The sequence below is a fragment of the Anguilla rostrata genome, chromosome 14, assembly GCF_018555375.3.
Source record: "Anguilla rostrata isolate EN2019 chromosome 14, ASM1855537v3, whole genome shotgun sequence".
Taxonomy (NCBI): Eukaryota; Metazoa; Chordata; class Actinopteri; order Anguilliformes; family Anguillidae; genus Anguilla; species Anguilla rostrata.
Window position 1 is genome coordinate 29,071,380 of NC_057946.1, and position 19,337 is coordinate 29,090,716.

General features: G+C 39.3%; 1 protein-coding gene across 6 annotated transcripts; it reads right to left on the reverse strand.

The window, feature by feature from the left end:
- Positions 1-5,216: 5,216 nt before the first annotated feature.
- Positions 5,217-18,858, reverse strand: si:dkey-220k22.3 (uncharacterized protein LOC796870 homolog). Of its 6 annotated transcripts, none has more exons than XM_064308342.1 (5): positions 18,725-18,858; positions 15,179-15,283; positions 11,118-11,184; positions 6,954-7,013; positions 5,217-6,523 (listed from the first exon to the last, which is right to left on the reverse strand). In XM_064308342.1, the coding sequence occupies exons 2-5, from the start codon at positions 15,182-15,184 to the stop codon at positions 6,087-6,089; spliced, it is 570 nt and encodes a 189-aa protein (XP_064164412.1). In that variant the 5' UTR covers positions 15,185-15,283; positions 18,725-18,858; the 3' UTR covers positions 5,217-6,086. The 6 variants fall into 6 exon arrangements, with proteins under 6 accessions (XP_064164412.1, XP_064164411.1, XP_064164410.1 ...); XM_064308341.1 differs by lacking the exon at positions 18,725-18,858 and adding an exon at positions 17,546-17,626; XM_064308340.1 differs by lacking the exon at positions 18,725-18,858 and adding an exon at positions 17,281-17,623.
- Between the last annotated feature and the right edge of the window lie 479 nt (positions 18,859-19,337).

The following is a 19,337-nucleotide window of genomic DNA, read 5'->3' on the forward strand; positions in this document are numbered from 1 at the left end:
TTATGTTTGAATGAAATCCATGTCTAAGTAAATATTTTAATGTCACCACATTGGTAGCTCGCTGCTAATGAAATGTAAATACCGTATAAGTGTCATTAAAATAGAATCCTATCAGCATGCAAACGGTCACCTTTATGTAAACCAACCAAGTGTCCAGTTACTGTTAAAACTGACACTTATGGCAGGATTTGCCGCTTCCCTGTTTTAATGTGTTCTGTGTTTTATGAAAGCTGCATTCCAAATGCATTATTGCCATCCCCTTTGTCACATTGTTTTTCTTTAGAACAACAGAATTAACCGTGCTTGGATTCTTAATGCAGATATGCTATGAATCTATGTTTTTATGTATCTATGTATTTATGTGAGGCTGCAAAGCAAAGCTATGAACAAATTTCCCCTGTATTGTATATCATATTTGAATTTCTGACGCATAATGTTAGAAGGTGGATGTGTTCATAACTTGATAGAATGTCATCTGAAAACGTGTGAAAGTGTTCATCCGCCCATGCATTTTCACGAAACTAAAAAAAAAAAAAGGTTAGTTTTAGTTGCTTAATACCTCTGAATTGCAGTGGGAGGAAACAGCAGAAGTAAGGTGTTACAACTTATAGCTGTCTCGAAAATAATGTTTCCGTTTCCTAATCCTATTTTAGTAATTTACGTCTATGCCTCGGTTTTCTGAGAAAGTGATCTCGTTTTTTCATGCCTCGCGTGCGTCAGAAGCAGAGTCCACGCGCAACAGGCAAATGTGCAATTGTTCAGTCCAACACTGCCTGCTTTCGCCACAAGAACGAAAGTAGGCCTAAGGTAGCAGTGCGTATGTTTCCTACAAAGCTACGAGGAATTTTGGTATGATCAGGAGAATAAAACATGTTTTGTCAAACCAAATTTTGCTGGATCTACATCACTGTATCTTTTCGTTTGTTAATACAGTTTGTATTAACAATGGGCTAGCACCTATAAAACTTGCCTTAATACTATTTTCCTATGGCAGAAGTACAGACAGTTATCCCTTATTTCATATTATTTACCAGCATACTGTGTCGGTTACAGCATTTTACAGAAATAGCTGTTTTTGTGCCCCCCATGATCATCTGTGCAAAAGTTTACTGATGACTGACAGATATTAACTTTTACTCTGGTGTTTCCTTTTGCCTGGATTGTTCACACACAAAAAAGTGGCGAGTGTCTTGTCTTGATTTTAGGCTTTGTTTTCATTTTTGGAGATGCATTGCATTTGGAGTCAGAGGCATACACCATCTGGAAGACCAGTTGACTAACTATGGCTGAAAAACAACAAATCTGTAAGCTTAGAGGACAAACAAATTAATTAAGAAGGATAGCACAGAAACTGGGTATATCAAGCATTTAAGGAAAGCTCTGAAAAAGAATGAAACCACTTGTGGACTCAGAAATAAGCACTGGTTGGCCAAGGACAACAGCTGCCGTTGATAACCGATTAATCCGAAGAGCTGTGAAGAAAACACCTAAAACAGTCTGTGATGTCAGCAGTAGTATCCAGAGGGCGGGGGTGAAAATAGCATAAGGCGCCGTACACAGGAGGCTTTGCATGCAGAATTACACGGGCTACACCACAACATTCAAACCACATCAGGCGCAAGAATGAAAAAGCCAGTTTAGAATTTGCCACAATGTACAGAGTTGAGCCTGAAGAGTTCTGGAACAAAGTTTTATGGACAGAGGAGGCCAAAGTAAACCTTCACCAACAAAATGGAAATCCGAAAGTACAAAGAAAAGAAGGGGCAGGCCATGATCCAAAGCTCCCCGCCCTCATCTGTGAAATATGCAGGAGGTAGCGTCTTGACTCGGCATGTATGGCTGCTTCTGGAACAGGCTCGCTTGTCTGTATTGATGATGTAATGGAGGACGGCAGCAGTAGGATGAATTTGGAAGTGTGCTGACAGGTTTTGTCTGGCAATGTGCGAAGAAATTCCTCCTCGAACCTCATTGTCTGGTGCTTTATGCTGCAACAAGTCAGTGGCGCCAAACACACTGCATGCTCAACCAAAGCATTCATCAATGCGAAAAAGTGGAAGGTTTTGGACTGAGTCAGTCACCCGATTTACTTCCAATTGAGGGTGCATTTCACTTGCTGAAGAGGAGACTGGAGACAGAAACCTATAGGGTTCGTACGGTCATGAAAAACCTGGAGAAGTCATTGAAATTTAAAATGCAATTTCCAGGCCCTGGAAAAGTTATGGAAAATAATATTTTTTGAAAAGTTTTGGAAAAGTAATGGAAACACAGCTAAAGCTGCATCAAATATAATTACTAATTAATCCAATCGTAAAAATAGTATGTATAGTAATAAAACGTAAATTGTCACGTAACCTTCGCGGTATTTTGGTGGTGTGAGAAGTTAATTCAGTCTGGCTCAGTCTGTTTACTGGCACGCCCAACAGGCACGCTTCTGCTAATGTAGCAGTTAGTAAACGTAGGCCCTACTGTGCCGACAATATGCCAGGGAAGTGCAGCTTCAATAATATATCACGGCTCGAAATTAACTTTTTTACTTCGTAGCACTGGTGCTCCCAACTTCAAAAAGTTAGGAGCACCCACCAAAATGTAAGGAGCACCAACAATATATGCAATAGATTTTTTATTGATAAAAAACGACAATATAACAGTACGGTTTACAAGTAACAGTTAAACTGTCACGCATAAAATGTGTCGACTCTTCAAGGAATTGCGTGTTATGCATTCAAACTACAAAGAGCTTCTCGTCACATTAATACCGCTAATTAAATCAACCGCCAGTAAACTGCATCGGAGAAATGAGCTGTTTCAAACGGGTCGCTAAAACACTAAGTTAACGTTTAAAAAAATGCCGTAATCGTGCGCTTCAACTTTTCAGCTTTCGATAACGCTAATAAATTGAACATAAACTTTTGTCTTTAGGTAACATTAGTTAACGCGTTAGCTCTTTGTGTCGCGTGACAGTGGAGTGCAGCGTAAGGGAGTGATTGAAGGCTAATATTAACCAATTTAAAATCAGCATTAAAGGTAAGAATGTCAAGCTCACGATTGGTTAGAAGGGTTACCGTCAGCTCCTAAGGCACATACTGAGTGTACTAACTAGCGAATGTAGCCTACAGAGAAAGACGTTCGACTGGAAAAACTGACAAAAACTATTCGAATTAAAATATGAGAGAATGTATCTAAGTGTGTCTGTCTGGTGTTTATTTGTTTTAGAGAGTCACCATATGTTTCAGATGCAGACCTAATTTTACTTAGTGTTACAATAAATAATTTTAAATTGTCCCGCTGAGATAAAGTCATTTGTTTTGGTCATGGATATTCAGTTAAAGGTTGTGGAGAAGTCATGGAAAAGTCATTGAAAATCATTGGTGAAAAAGTGTATGAACCCTGAACCTACAAACTAGAACTAACTAAAAGCAACTAAAAGCAGCTGCGGTAAAGACCTGGAAAGGCGTTTCCAAAGAAGATACCAAACTATTGGTGATGTCCTTGGGCTGTATACTTGATGAAGTTATTACATTTAAGGCCTAAGACTTTATTGCTTTAATTTACTTTTAAGTTAATCCGTTAACTTAATTTTGCACAGCTGAAAATGGGGGGACTCAACACAAAAACAGCTGTTTCTGTAAAATGGCAAATCATATGCATGTAAATACCCTGAAATATAAGCTAATTGTCTGTACTTTTGTCTTATATTCATCATTTCATCACAAGTCCAAATGCCTTAAGCATAGAACAAAAAGAACAAATTTTCCTATAATTTTTGGAAGGGACTGTATATATGTTTTCCTATTTTTGCAACAATCCACTCCCAGTTTCTTTTAATAACTTCCTCTATATCAACCCTCATATCAATTCTTATGGTACTCGATCTACTAATCTTCTATGAAGAAATTTCTGTTGAACCAGTCTTGCCCAGTTTACAATCAGGTACAGAGACCCAGTAGTATGGAACATCCTTACCACACCACTTCATAGTTACATTACATTACAGGCATTTAGCAGATGCTCTTATCCAGAAACAACTTTTATATAGCATTTACATTGTATCCATTTATACGGCTGGATATATACTGAAATAATGCAGGTTAAGTACCTTGCTCAAGGGTACAACGGCAGTGTCCTACCCAGGAACCAAACCTTTGACCTTTAGGTTACAGGACCAGTTCCTTACCCATTATACTACACTACAAGTTGCTCCTCTGACTTTTTGTTTAAATCTCTAAAGTGTTTCTCTTGAAAGAGTCCAGTATAACATGACACAGCATGTTGCGCACAATTCCCCCCCCTTAATTTCATTTCATGTATTCTCATATATATTGTCTTTTAATGTACAGCATTATTGACTCTCGTCTTATGTAATATTTATTCACGTATTAGTAATTGCAAATTTTCTAATCGACTTGGTTTATGCAGGTTATGTACTTGCATGTATATGTGCATGTAAGTATGCATTTGTTTATATGTGTATATATGTATATGAATTTATATAATGTATGTTTTTAGGGTTTTGTTTTTTTACTACAATCCTCTAGCGACAGTCTGCCATATAGTGAACATGTCTTGTCTTCACCAGACAGATACGGCATACAGTTGGGTAAGTTCACTATTTCAATAACAAAATTAACGGACCGTGTCCACTTTTAATCTTATCGTGCGGCGACTTCATATGTATTTTGTGACTCATACACATTTTCTGACTTTATCTTGCTTGCTATCGGTCTTTCTTAGTAAGCGCGTTACAGCCTCGGCTACTGTCAACTGGTTATATATTCAGTTCTTTGAAGTCGGCCTCTTTCACAAAACTGGCTGACGACCTAGCTAAATAACACGGTTTTTTAAAATGTGATTTGTCTGGCCAAGTAGGTGTGTATAGCTGATTACGCTTAAAAAAACCTTTAATGATATTTTCGTAATTCTTTCCTATGGCTCATGCAACCCGTGAAAAGAAGCAGGCTTACCGACACAACGTAAAAATACATTCAAGTTCATAAGTGTTAATAAATGCTAAAATTGACGTGTTCATATGTTCAGCCTCTGGAACCACAACTGCGCTGTAGAAGCTGGTTTGGAGTCAAATACAGACATTTTATTGCTTTATCCCACAAACCGTCAAATGCCAGCCATTGGAAACAAGGCTACGTCATTAGAAACGTAAAATATCCTTCACCGCACCAAATCAAAAGCATACAAATCGAAACCACACACTGGAACTTAAATGAGGAAGTGTACCCTCAAAAATTCTAAGTCAAAAATATCACACACTGGGAACCAAAACCCAAGCATATTCACTTTCGTGATTCCATTTTTTTTTAAATTCACATCACAGTTGCAATTCTGTACTGTGGCATGCAGTGTAAGAAAGTAGCCTATGAAATGAAATGTCTGCTGCCAGCAAATTTAATGACACCCCATACAGTGACATGTACAATGCAAGTCAAAACTTAAAGTGTGGAGGAATTTAAAATCATAACAGAACTGAAGTTTTACAAATTGTTAATTTAATGTTATTTATGTTGTGACCTTTCCATTGCAAATATTAAAGATTTTGTAACAGTGATGTGTTGCATTAGACACCCTAACCCTAACTCTTATGATGACAAATCTTACAAATGACATGCTTAAAAATAGCTTCAAACTGGACAATCAAACTGAAAGACATTTAAATAGTATAATAAAATATAACAGCTGCTTTTGTTTCACTTTACATTAAATGGCATCAGAGCCCCGATAACAACTACAATAAAATAACAATTAATGAATGAATAATAATAATAACAATAACAATAATAATAATAATAATAATAATAATAATAATAGCCTACACATTCCATTCAAATCCATTCCAATAAGAGAAAGTATCAGTTGTGGAAATACTAGTAACTGAATCTTAAGCCCAGATCAGATCAAAACCGTGAAAGAGGACAAGATGAGAGTTCAGTAAAAATATAGCTGGACGAGAACTTTCAACATGTGTTAATAAATCTAAACGACAATAAATGGGAGATACGAGGTTCATGGACAATACAACTACATCACCAGACGTAATCTGTCTCCGTATTAGGAGTGCTATCCTAGGAGCATATTCAGTGGTCAGTGTTGGAGTATTTCAGTAGGGTGAGGAAGCTGGAGAGGGGTTTGGCGTGGTAGTCCATAAGGTGGCGGTGGCTGGCGTTGACGGCGATGCGATCCCCAGCCGCCACCTGGAGGAGGACGGCCTGGCTCAGGGTCACGTCAGTCTCCTTCAGGCCCCAGCAGTGCGTGTCGAACACGGAGGACATCTGCACCACGTCCTGCTCCCGGTACTCCAGCAGCACCTGGAACTCCAGGGTCACCGCCCCGGCCCTGACGCCCGCCGGCACGGCTGCCGGGTTCAGCTTGTACACAGCCTGAACGAAGAGCAGGTACAGCCCCGCCTCGTCCACGCGGATCCACCTGCCGCCCCCCTCCAGGGCCGCGCCCTGGGAGTGCTGCACTTCTTCCCACTGAACCTGTCCCATGGTCTGCTCTCTGGAGTCATTAGCTGTACCCCAGGAGGGAGGGAGGGAGGGAGAGAGGGAGGGGGAGAGAGAGTGAGGCCTCTTTTATTGAGACATTGTTCAAACACAGAAAGTATAGAACTTCAAAAAAAACAGACCAAACAACAAAAAACTAACCCAAACAACTACCACAGGCAGAGAGAGGCAGAGAGAAAGAAGGGAAGGGAGACAGAGAGATGAGAGAAAGTGAGGGATTCAAGAAGAGAGAAGGAATAATGGGAAGTGAGAGAGTTTGCATCCTGCCTAACAACGACCAAGGATAATGCAAGTCAACACATTCCCATTGTGGTCCATCTTGTGGCAGGCTGGAAGAAATGGCAAGAATGTCTAAGATCGTAACATATATCGCAACGCTCTTCTCTGGTCAAGTGCAGAGTTAGACAGTCAATGATGCTTAGTCACTTGGGCTCTTACCTTTAAGGAACATGGAGGCTTTTGAACTTGATGACTGGAAAAAGTCAGCCAACCTGGTAACTGTGGATACACACACAAAAATAAACACGTTATCTCTCTGTATGTGTGCGCGACTGCACATGTGTGTGTGTGTATCTACATATATGTACAACCCCAATTCCAAAAAAGTTGGGACAGTAAATGAAATGCAAGTAAAAACAGAAAGCAGTAATTTGTAAATTTACTTTGCCTTGTATTCAAACAAAAACAGTATAAAGACAAGGTATTTATGTTTTACCTAATCAACTTCATTGTTTTTTGAAGATATACATTTATTATGAAATTTTGCCTGCAAAATGTTCCAAAAAAGTTTAGACGGGGGAATTTAGGACTAGTAGCGATGTGACATGTTGAAATAACAAGGTGATGTAAAACAGGTGATGTTAAACAGGTGAGGCAATCGTGTTATAGTATATAAGGAGCCTTAAAGAAAGGCCTAGTCCTTCAAGAGCAAGGATTGGTCGAGGCTCACCAATTTGCCAACAGATGTGTCAGCAAATAATCCAGCACTTTGAGAACAACATTCCCCAAAGACAAATAGGTAGGATTTTGGGCATTTCACCCTCTATAGTGATACTACTATATTTAAAATATTCAAGGAATCCGGTCAAACCTTGGTGCATAAAGGGCAAGGCCGAAAACCACTTCTGAATGCGCGTGATCTCCGATCCCTCAGACGTCACTGTCTTAAAAGTTTTCATGCGTCTGTAATGGATATCATGACATGGGCTCGGGAATACTTTGGTAAACCTTTGTCAGTCAACATCATTCACCGCTACATCCACTGATGCATGATAAGGCTTTACTATGCAAAGAAGAAGCCATGCATCAACACTGTCCAGAAGCGCCGCCGACTTCTCTGGGCTCGGTCTCATCTGAGATGGACAGTAGCACAGTGGAAGCGTGTTTTGTGGTCCGACGAGTCAACATTTCAAATAGTTTTTGGACAAAACAGCTGTTGTGTTCTCCGGGCCAAATAGGAAAAGGACCACCCAAACTGTTATCAGTGTCGGGTCCAAAAGCCAGCGTCTGTCATGGTGTGGGGGTGTGCCAGTGCCCATGGCATGGGTAACTTGCACATCTGTGCGGGCACCATTAATGCAGAAAAATATGTACAAAATTTGGAGCAACATATGCAGCCATCCAGATGACTTATTCTCCAGGGAGGTCCCTGCATTTTCCAGCAGGACAACGCCAAACCACATTCTGCCCAGATTACAAGTGCATGGCTGCATAAACAGAGATTGCGGGTGGTAGATTGGCCTGCCTGCAGTCCTGACCTGTCTCCAATTGAGAATGTGTGGCGCATTATGAAGCGCAAAATACAGCAATGAAGGCACCATACAATTGTGCAGCTGAAGGGGGAACATCCCGCTTACTAGACTTATTAAACGTTTGGGCACTGAAGACACCAGTTGATTAAGTGTTATTAAAAAAAATGGTGATGTTACACAGTGGTAAACACTTGACTGTCCCAACTTTTTTGGAATGTGTTGCAGACATAAATTTCATAATAAACGTATATCTTCAAAAAACAATGAAGTTGATTAGGTAAAACATAAAATACCTTGTCTTTATACTGTTTTTGTTTGAACACAACTCAAAGTAAATTTATAAACTACTGCTTTCTGTTTTTATTTGCATTTCATTTACCGTCCCAGCTTTTTTGGAATTGGGGTTGTGTATATATATATATATATACACACCTATATAAGTTGTATGTACTATATATATATATATATATATATATGTATATACATATACATATACATCCATCCCAAAAGATTTTACCCTTACAGCCGGTATATTTCTGGGTGAAGAATTATTAGCATAATATCATTTTTTTAAGGAAACTGAATTTCTATTGCACTAACCAAAATGCAAAACTGCATCTGAACTTTGGGCAAAATTTATTAGCCACAAGGTGGCACTGTCCACCTTACTGAAACATTAAATGAGTGCATCTTGTTCAGACCTTTGTTGTTAAAAATGAAAGTTATGTTGCTTCATTGCAAACTTATTGAAACTTATTAAACATGTGGCAAACATGCGCTACAGTGAACTTAAGACACATGATTTTGGCCCTGAGTTCGCAACATACACTGCCTGGCCAAAAAAAAACTCGCCGTTTGGATTTTTTTGGACAGTGCCCACTGTACAAGCCTCTGGAGGCAGTGTTATGATCTGCGGTTGCTTCAATCGGTCAGGTCTAGGCTCAGCAACGTTATGCAGCAAAAAAATGAAGTCAGCTGAGTACCTGAATGTACTGAATGACCAGGTTATCCCATCAATGGATTTATTCTTCCCTGACGGCACGGGCATATTCCAGGACAACAATGCCAAGATTCATCGGGCTCAAATTGTGAAAGAGTGGTTCTGGGAGCATGAGGAATCATTTTCACACATGAATTGGCCACCACAAAGTCCTGACCTTCACCCCATTGAAAGTCTTTGGGATGTGCTGGAGAAGACTTTACGGAGTGGTTCGAATCTCCCGTCGTCAATACAAGATAATGCAATTCTGGACGGAAATAAATGTTGTGACGTTGCATAAGGTTGTCGAAACAATGCCACAACGAATGCGCGCCGGAATCTAAAGGTGGTCCAACGAAATATTAGAGTGCGACTTTTTTTTGGCCAGACCAATGTATTTGGTACCCTATGCAAGAACATTATGCTAATTTCAAACGATAATGGATTTTATGAACTAATGCTGGGAACGAACGGGAAAAACAAATAATTCTGTGAATATTTCCTGTTTTCACTGAGTTGAGAATAAATTATTCTTAGTTTCCTGAGAGCTCTGTTACATGTGGAGCATTTGAATATGAATGATATGCTCACGTCATGTGTTCTACTGAGTGTATATTCTCTCTCTCGCTCTCACACACACATACAGTTCCTTGCTTAGTGGAATGGTTACCCAGGTTATTCAGTAAATTCAGGAAATTAAGTGAATGACAGTCATAGAGGAATTATACTGAGAAACGAAAGAAATTAATTTTCCTTTTTTTGTGGACTTTTGTTCTGACTTCACAGTTCAGGGACAGCAAAATAATAACAGTCTTTCCATAAGCTTGTTACCTTTAATGTGTGAGGTTTCTCATACGCATACCGAAACCAAATGATGAGGACATACAGTACCAAAATGTGTGTGTTTGTGTGTGTGGGTGGGTTTGTGTGCGCACAATTGCAGCCTGCAAAGGAAATATGCAGGCCACATGCGAACTAAGTGAACTCACATGTGTGTGTGTGTGTGTGAGGGATAGAGGGAGAGAGAGAGTTACAGGAAAATATGACTTAAAGCATTTCCTCTACAAGCCCAATGCGTGAACTGCAGTAAAACAAGGTAATTAGGCTACTTTCACCTTCCTGTCTCTCTTACTTCTGAAACAGCTGTCACCTGTGAGCCAATCACCACGTCAGAAATAGCCAACCGGGGACAGTCCTTTATCCTCGCTGGTCAGCGATGACACCCAGTTTCCTGACCAGTCTGACTGTGGTTGGATCGTACCTGTCCACGTCTACCCTGAACCGTCCCTGTAGATGCTGGAACCCATGCTGCCACTCCACCGCCCAACTTACTTTTAACCAGGTAGGTGAAATCATAACTCATTTCTCTTTCACACTGACTACCCGACATAAATAATGTGCACTTCCGTGCAAAGATCAGACAGACACACACAACACACACACACACACACACACATACAACAGCAAGCACACAGAAGGTCATCTAAAGGCATTAAGAAATGCTTTTTTTAATCCACATGGAATAGTTGTCAAAGGACATTAACCGGTGAATTTTGAGATATAAAGCTTTTGTAAGATATCCACAACATAAGATATCCAGTTAACAGGCACTAACATCATGGCTGACAGAGAGCCCAGGGATATTATTTAGGTAAAAGACAGGCATTAATATCTCAGTTCCCATGAATTCATTCAGAAATTCAATTCATTCATTGGAAATAAGCTCTGATATAATGCACATTATAACTGAATATGATTTGTAGTTTGAGAAGTACATTTCAGTTTGTGAAGTGCATCTCCTGAATTGAAGTCATTTGAGCTGAAATTGTTTGGGAGCAACGGGGCTGAGCCCCCGGGTTTGATCTGGCCTACCGTTCAGCGGCAGAATTCCACGGGTGCGGGTGGCGTTTGGGTGGGACCCATCTGGCTTATCCCTCCACTGGAAAAAATGAAAGGGGGGGGGGGGGGAGATTATCTATCAATCAATCACTTAATCAGTATATGAATAAATAAACCAGTGAATCACAGAATATACTCTGGTTCGCTGTTCTGTGCTGTGTTGCGGTGCTGTCGGTCCAAGATTACTCTCATGGTTATGTACACCCCGTTTTTTTTAATTTATTTTTAAAAAAAAATCTTTTAGATATGTCACCATAGCATAGCACGCTGGGGCTTGTCCATATTACACACAGGCCTCTACATGTGCAATACTTTACATTGCGATTATCTAGCTCCTAAACTATCTCCGTTTCCATTCTCTTTACTGCGGCTTCTGTCCCTTTCCCTAACCCTGAGTTCACAGATCGCTCCAGGCCCAACCCACTCCTGCCACAAGTCCATGCCATGATTCAAGACTTTGTCACCTTGCTAGTCTGACCCGCATATTCAGATTAAGCTTATCGCCTTAGGCTACCGTCAACCACTGTGATTATTTCCCATTTAGATTCCCCATCATCTCCCTATTATCATTTAGCCAATCTTTAACTACTGACACTGATGCTTCAGCTTCCCTCGTACAGCTCGGTTCCTCCTGAGGTTTCTTCCCTCCAGTGAGTTTTTTGGTTTCTCACCACTGTTTGACTGCTTTGTGTTCTTCCCACTGAGGAGTTGGCTTTTTTGGAGGTTCAAGATTCCCAAGCTTCCCAATTTTCCTATTTCCTGCTTTTCTGTAAATGTATGGTTGTGACAATGTCTCTGTAAAAAGCATTACACAAATAAAACAGAAATGCACTGGGAAAAGTTGCACAATCATCCACTCAATCAATCATTGGATCAGTAATTCTGCATTTTTTGTTTAGGAGCCATTTTCTAAGACGTTGTCACAGTGCTTCATGGTTACCTGGGTGACTACAGGCTTTTCAGGCTGTAAATTTAAGAACAACACTGTTGGGGACCAATTGTGATGCTAGGCAACAGAGGTTGAGTGTAGGCAATGTGGCATAGAGTGTGCCAGCATGGAATTCTGCAGAAGGAATGCAACGTCACAAAAATATCACACTCGCATTTAGCTGTTGTAAACAATGAAGGATGAAAAATAAAAAAAACATTTTAAATGAAGAATGCAAACACATAATTGGTACATATACAGCAATCTATCATCAATGTCCTGTGTACATGTAAAAAAAAAACGTATTCATTTCTTTCATATTGTACCATTTCATTTTTTAATATTTAGGCAATACATTTAGCCTAATTTCATAATGACTCATCTTCTTTCCTTTCTACTCTTCAAAACGCGGATGTCCGATTTCTCAGGAAGTGTGTCAGGCATCCTGCCTACTTACATGCGATGCGAAACACATTTTCTCTCTCAAGTGGTTGAGTAGCACATTATAATCATTTCTGACTTCAGCTGCAAAAGGCCCACGCACCCACGCACCTATCCAGACGAGACTAGGCACAGCCCTGTAAACCTCCATAATCCTCTTCTCTCCATATTGCTGTTTAAAGCTATTTTGAAATACTAAATATCTACTAGATTACATGTTACTGGTTTTATTATTTTGATCTATTTTTAAAATGCCCCATTAATAAAATGTATTTGTATTGTTTATATATTACGCAAGTTCTGTTTCATGGCAAGCCGAATGGCAGGCTCTTATCTGTTCTAATATTTTTAGACGTCAAAATCTAATGTAGAGGAAACGGATCAGTATTATTGAGAAAAATAAATAAATTATGAGAAAAGTTCAATTATTACCTAGATTCAACCCTTAATGTTCCATTACTACAGCCCCTGAAAGGGAAGTTACAATGTGCAAGATTTATTTCAATCAATCTGATTGGTTCTAGCAAAAAGTCAGACACTATTAGGTTATAGGTCAGTCGTTGACATGGTTTGAATGGACACCTTTAAATGAAGTGCCACCTGCACAAAATCATGAAGAAACTAACCATTAATTTATAAGCAAAGCACATCCTCGGAATTTGAATGTACTTTTCACACATCAGTGTCAATCTGAACCTGAAGCCAGTCATTAGTAGGCTATATGAAAGGAAGTACAACTGTTAGATGGGTAACAATAATGAATGTAAAAAGCATTGATGTATTGATGCGATGTATTTGTACTAGGGGCGGGACTGTTCACTCCAGTGAACACTAAACGTCACATTCTGTGTGCCCAAGTGTGCATGTGGGACACATAGGATTTTATACATGCCTGCTCACACACTGTATATACACCCCCCCACCCCCCCCCCCCCACCCCCCCCCGGAAGAATTTTTTAATAGAACAGATATGAAATTATAATTTCTGGGGAATTCTAAAGGCAATAAACTACAGATTACTGATTAGTAGGGCTGGGTGTTTGTCACAGAAAACATTGGCTGAAGTCGCAGAGAAGTCATGAAAGAGCAGTCATCGAAAAGTCTTTGAAAATCACGGAAAACTGATTAAAAAAAACATTTATTTATAATTAAAAGACCTAATGCGCAGCAGTGGGAAACGATTGAAATAACATGAGTTATTAACAGTAACAGTGCTTGAAGTTTAAAAATAAAATTTACGGGCAGTTGGCAGCTGCTAGGAACGGCCTTCGTGCGAAATACTTCCATAAGCTGGTGCATTTAATTCAGTCCATCCTAAAAATAAATGGGGGCTTGCGGTTAGAGCACGCTCAGATTGCATCAGTAAGCGTGTATCCGTTTTCATTCCTGTAAAGTTTGATTTGGTATAGCATGTTGCACATTGAAGGATCTGAGTCTTTAATGAGTGCCTGTTGTCAGTAATGTTCCTGTAATGGGGGAAGGAACACTGGCCGTCAACAATGTTGACAGGGCCCATGTGATTGCAACAACTGACAAGGACGATAATCTTGAACCCAGCACATTCCAGAATCTGTATACACAGTTACACTTTGTTTCTCCTTCTCTCTAAATAAGAATCTCCCAGCATTTGGCAATAGGATATTGTTAAAATGTGTAGGCCTACACAAGTAACACTGTAGGCTACGTTAAGGTTAGCAGTTACCATCCAAAACTGGTAACAACAAAAAAAAATTTCAGAAACTAATTTTTTTTGCAGAAATAGCAAAAAAATGTGGTAAGTCACAGACTCCGTGGCACCTGTGACTTCTGTGACAAACACCCAGCTGCACTGATAAGTATATCTCAATCACAACATGAAATCCCCATGTTTCCCCATTTCCCCAATCCCCATTATATGAAATTATTTTTATCATCATCATGCTATATTATATAGGGGAAGGGGGGGTTATTTGACCAGGGGTGCCCACACTTTTGCACACCCAGGTAGCTGCAAACCCTGCTTGCAAAGCTAGCATTGTACTCTTATTAGACCATCTTTACATTTGACTGTTTTTGTTTCAGGTCTTCAATAATATTATACTGCAAACAAATACATAAAACTTGTCTAACTAGTGAATGCTCGAAATGATAATGAACTGGGAAGTGGGCTTACACATACAGGCGTATGGCCAAACTTACAAAAAAAGGTTTTTAACAGCGACATTCTCCTCGCTTTTTGCTGACAAAGCATGTTTGTGGCTAGCACTGCAATCACCAGTTGTCTGTTACACTGACATAGATACATTTTTAGTAAGATTATATTGACTGCATTCAGAACTATTGGCCAGACTTCAGTCATACTACCACCATTTCATTGCCAAACCATGCAATTACAAACATGCGCAACAACAATTGGTCATGACATGAAACTTTGAAAATAAACGTCACCTGGACAACAAACATTTCATAATTCTTCTGAATTGCAAAGAAACCGATATTGTCATTTGAAAATTACCTTTAAAGTGGAACTGCTACATTTTAGGAAGTTTGATTGATTTAAAAAAAAACAAAAAAAAACAATAATAGGTGATGTAAGGCATTGCAGCTGTTAAAAATATAATAAAAAATAATAACACAAGCGGAAAGTAAAATCGGTTTAAAATTTCCTCAAGTAAAACTAGCTCACAGCCATATTCTTTGGTGTCCTGATGACCTGATGAGAAGAATGGTTTCGCCTCAGCTCAAGTCTTTTGCTTACATGCCGTCAGATAGGCAGTGGCATCAGAAGAGCCTGTAAAGTAATGAAAACATGGACTGTATCATTGTATTACCCCTGAATGTAGCAACAGCAAAGACCTCAACTTTCATAAACTTCCCACAAAAAATATCTATTCACTGGTCTGTTTTAGGATTGTAGTAGCATGCTTACTGGACTTATATGGACATTAACTCTACGAATCTGATTTGTATTATGGCTCTACATTGGCATAAGTGAACATCTTTATTTCTTTATTGATGTTGCACTTTCAGATAGCTAACTGTGACTAGTTTCATTTGCTGCGACTATTCCCACTGGCTGCAACAAGTTAAATTTGTATTTCTTTTCAAATTAATTCTTTGAACCTGTCACTCTCGCATATCCAACAGCTGCAAAGTCTTACCTGACCTATTATAATTTAAAAAAATCACTCACACTTCCAAAACCATTGCAGTTCTGTTTGGAGTTTTTAAGAGATATACTTATACTGGATATCCCTTTCTTTCCAACGTGGTTCTTCTGGTTATAGTTTACTGTGTGGACATCTAAGAAAGACCTTAAAGACCCTGTTAAAGCTAATAACTGTTTTAATACACAAAAACAAAGAAAATAAATACTTTGAGTCATGCGCAACTATAAGCAATTGTATTCAGTAGAGATTTTAATTAGTTTACTCATACCGAATGAAACGAAGTTTTTGTAGCCTACTGCCCAATACAGAAGATTTGGTCATTTGTGAAATTAATATTTGAATCAATCAGCTGTGCGGCCATTTAATAGACTGTCAATCAACAGTGGACTAGAAGCGAACAGCCGTTACAGAACTCGTCAGACCTCCAGGTTTACTGTTTAAGAAAGGCATACAGCATGATAAGGAAATTCTATTCTACCGTTTAACATGTCAGCGAACCTAAATGTGAGCAGTTTTATCATCCATTTTCTTTCACGCACAAAAAGTGCCAGAAGAAGAGTCTAGGTTTGAGTTTGTCATACGGTACTTGTAGCGTAGGCTATCTGCCTAGGACAGCGATTTCAATAGAATGTAGGTATCTTCGCCACCCTAAATATGAATGGTTTCAATAAAGTTCACATCATGAAGCGATTTCAATCAGATAAACCGACCAAGGTCAAACTGAAAATTAAGTTTCTTCTTATTATTTACTCGAATAAAGTGAACCTGCACGAGACAGGGTTTAAGTTGTTTAATACATTTCTATTTGCAAGTAAAACAGCGCAAGTACTTAATTTCTTGAATAAAACAAAGGTTTTGCAATTGACTAGCATGTTTACATTCGTTCAGTTTTAGCCCGCAGGTGACTGATTCGTCGATTCACTCATAAATATGATATAGCTATTCGATACTTTCACCAGTGACGATGCAAATGTGCGATTATTCCTGGCTTTCACAATTTCCCATGTATATTTGCTTTTTCCGTCTCTTTTCTTACCATGTTGCATAGCCATTTGGTATTATCTAAAAACAAAAGTTCCTTCCAAACACCTGGAAATTCTGTAAACGTAAATATGTGTCGCTAAAAATAACAAACCCAAACACGGAATCAGCCTGCTTATGCAAAACAACCGCAACAACAGGAACCACACTTAACCATCGCTTTACATTTTGCACATTAGATATTCCACATGCTTCCTTCCAACTTGACAGGCTACGAGCTGTATAACCATCACTGTTGAACACATGGCCGTTTTGTAGTAATAATTATACTTTATTTTACAGTCACCTTTAACCACGAGGGAGTTACGAAGACAGGATAATACAACAAACCGATTAAAAGAGTAACTGGGAAAAAAGTAAAAACGTAGGCCTACCAACAAAATAGCAAGTAACACGCTGCTCGTGCATCAAACAATGTTATCCCATTAAAGCAACTTCATCCCTACGAACATATGTCCAATAATCTGATAGTGGCAGATATATTCTATTATTTTCGAAAACAACAGTAAAACTTTGCTCTAGTACAAATTATAGATAACTGTACATATATAACCCGAACAGCGCCAGACACTCTTACCTTAAGTTCTGAAAAGACTCCAATTAGAAAACCAGCAACAGTAGCGAACACTAGGGCCATTCCAACCAAAACTAGGCGCACCCGAGTAATGGAAATATCTGTCCTCATCCCAAACTACGGTTTCTGTAGCCTAGTTGTCGGCGGCACGGCTAGCTTCGAGAGTAGATGAGTGCAACCACTCCTTTGATAAATATAGACGTGTCTCCCACACAAGAATGTTTCAGAATTAACATTTCACAAAACGAGTTTTTTTTTCACTTGCCACCTTCTTTTCAGCGCATCCGTTCTGCCAGGATTTTCCACCCTCGTTTTGGGTCTGGCCGTATTGGAAACGTACACTGATAGTGCGTGTACATTTATGAGGGGGTGTAGCCACAAAACAATGATAAACATGCTTTCACACAACTAGTGTTGTTTTATTATGATTAATGTATCCCACGTGCGTCTTAGTAGGATGCATCAGCCGTAGACTAAAAAAGTAGCCTACTAGCTACTTTTCAGTAATTTTTATTTACTTTAATTTTATGGTTGAATAAAATACAAGCGAAATGCCAGAATATTGCATTTAAAAACAAATGTTTCTCTGCTGATTGCACTTGTTTTCTAAATTATAGGCGCTGACACTGTTGCGCAATGCGATGCTGACGTGAATTACAGCAGTTAGAGTGGCTTGTGGCTAGAAATGAGCAATTCTTCGAGTCCAACGCTAGTATTTCAATCCTGTACGAGAAAACATTTTTGCAAATAACGTTATGCCGCTCACGATTTCTTAATTATTTTATTTCTCACTTCCATTACAGTCATTCACATAAAACAGAATTTAAACAAATCAGATGTGGCTGCGCCGATCCCGAAGCGTGGTATGACAAATTATTTATAGAATGATATACAAATCCATTTCGGTGTTTGACTTAATGTGAACGAGACGTGTTTTTTTAGCCCAACATAGAAAAGGGGGATGAAAAAGACGCTTGTCCAGTAGTAGCGTAGGCAAGATGCTGCGCTTGTGTAGGCTACTCCTCCGTATTCGTTCATCCGGAGTTTTTATCCCGAGTGCGCAACATGCGCGCGGACAGTTGCTTTGAACATGGGCAGAAAAGCAAGCCCCTCGGTCTGTTTTTCGTGTTTAATTTACAAGGCTGTATATGTCCTGAGCGATATCGAAGATCAAAAAGAGGTAACAAGTCTGCTTTATCTCTTAATACAGCCACAATTCGATTTGATAAAACTATACAGCCAAAACATCATCTCTCATCATTTACTTCCAAAAACTCACCGTTACTTTAGCAGATCAAAGGTGAAAGTCCACCAATCTATAGTTTTTTGGAGCCTATACGTGATCTTTCTGCTGCATTTGAATACAGTTCTATGCCATGGGGCCCTTCTGACCACTCTGACTGAAATGACTATCTCAAGGAATGCACAGAAATAGTGACCCTCATACCTTTCCGTGTACGCCAATCAGGTGACTTGGAATGGTTCCATCTTAAAGTATCACAGCCTTACCACAGGCGTCCAACAGGGATCTGTTCTCAGTCCCCTCCTGTTTTCCTTATACACCAAAGCTAAGCAATAGCTTCACATGTCTTCTCTTACCACTGCTATGCTGATGACGCATCTATTCCTCATTTCCACTGACAGGGGAACATATTTAGCTGACATAATGTATGAAAGCCTGTGTTCATGGTATCTCAAGTTGAATCATCAGTGGGTCATCTCAAACTGAATTTTCAAGATTCTTGTGCAGTTCTAGGTAACAGCTGGATAAAAAAAAGCTGAAAAAAGAAGACCGATTTCTGGCTGATGGACATGTTAAACTCATATTCAGGAACAATAAAACACAAGCACACACCACATACACTGTTATGTCCCAAAAGCCAACCCGATTTCCAATGACCGGGGACAACAACAGACAGGGAGTCAAAATCTACATAAAATAACAAAAATATAAGATTTATTACAGGTAAAGACAAAAAAAAAAAAAAAAAAAAACAGAACACAATACTATGTGTGGGCTAACAGGATGGTTCAGGCAGAAAACAGACCAAAGCTCGGCA

Excerpts from the sequence above, each read along its gene's own strand:
- si:dkey-220k22.3 (XM_064308339.1), bottom strand. The coding sequence starts at position 17,388 with ATGAGGACAGATATTTCCATTACTCGGGTGCGCCTAGTTTTGGTTGGA. Across the intron at positions 11,185-17,280 it reads GAGTCTTTTCAGAACTTAAG|TGGAGGGATAAGCCAGATGG; the intron begins GTAAGAGTGTCT and ends CATTTTTTCCAG. Across the intron at positions 7,014-11,117 it reads TGGAATTCTGCCGCTGAACG|TTACCAGGTTGGCTGACTTT; the intron begins GTAGGCCAGATC and ends GTGTATCCACAG.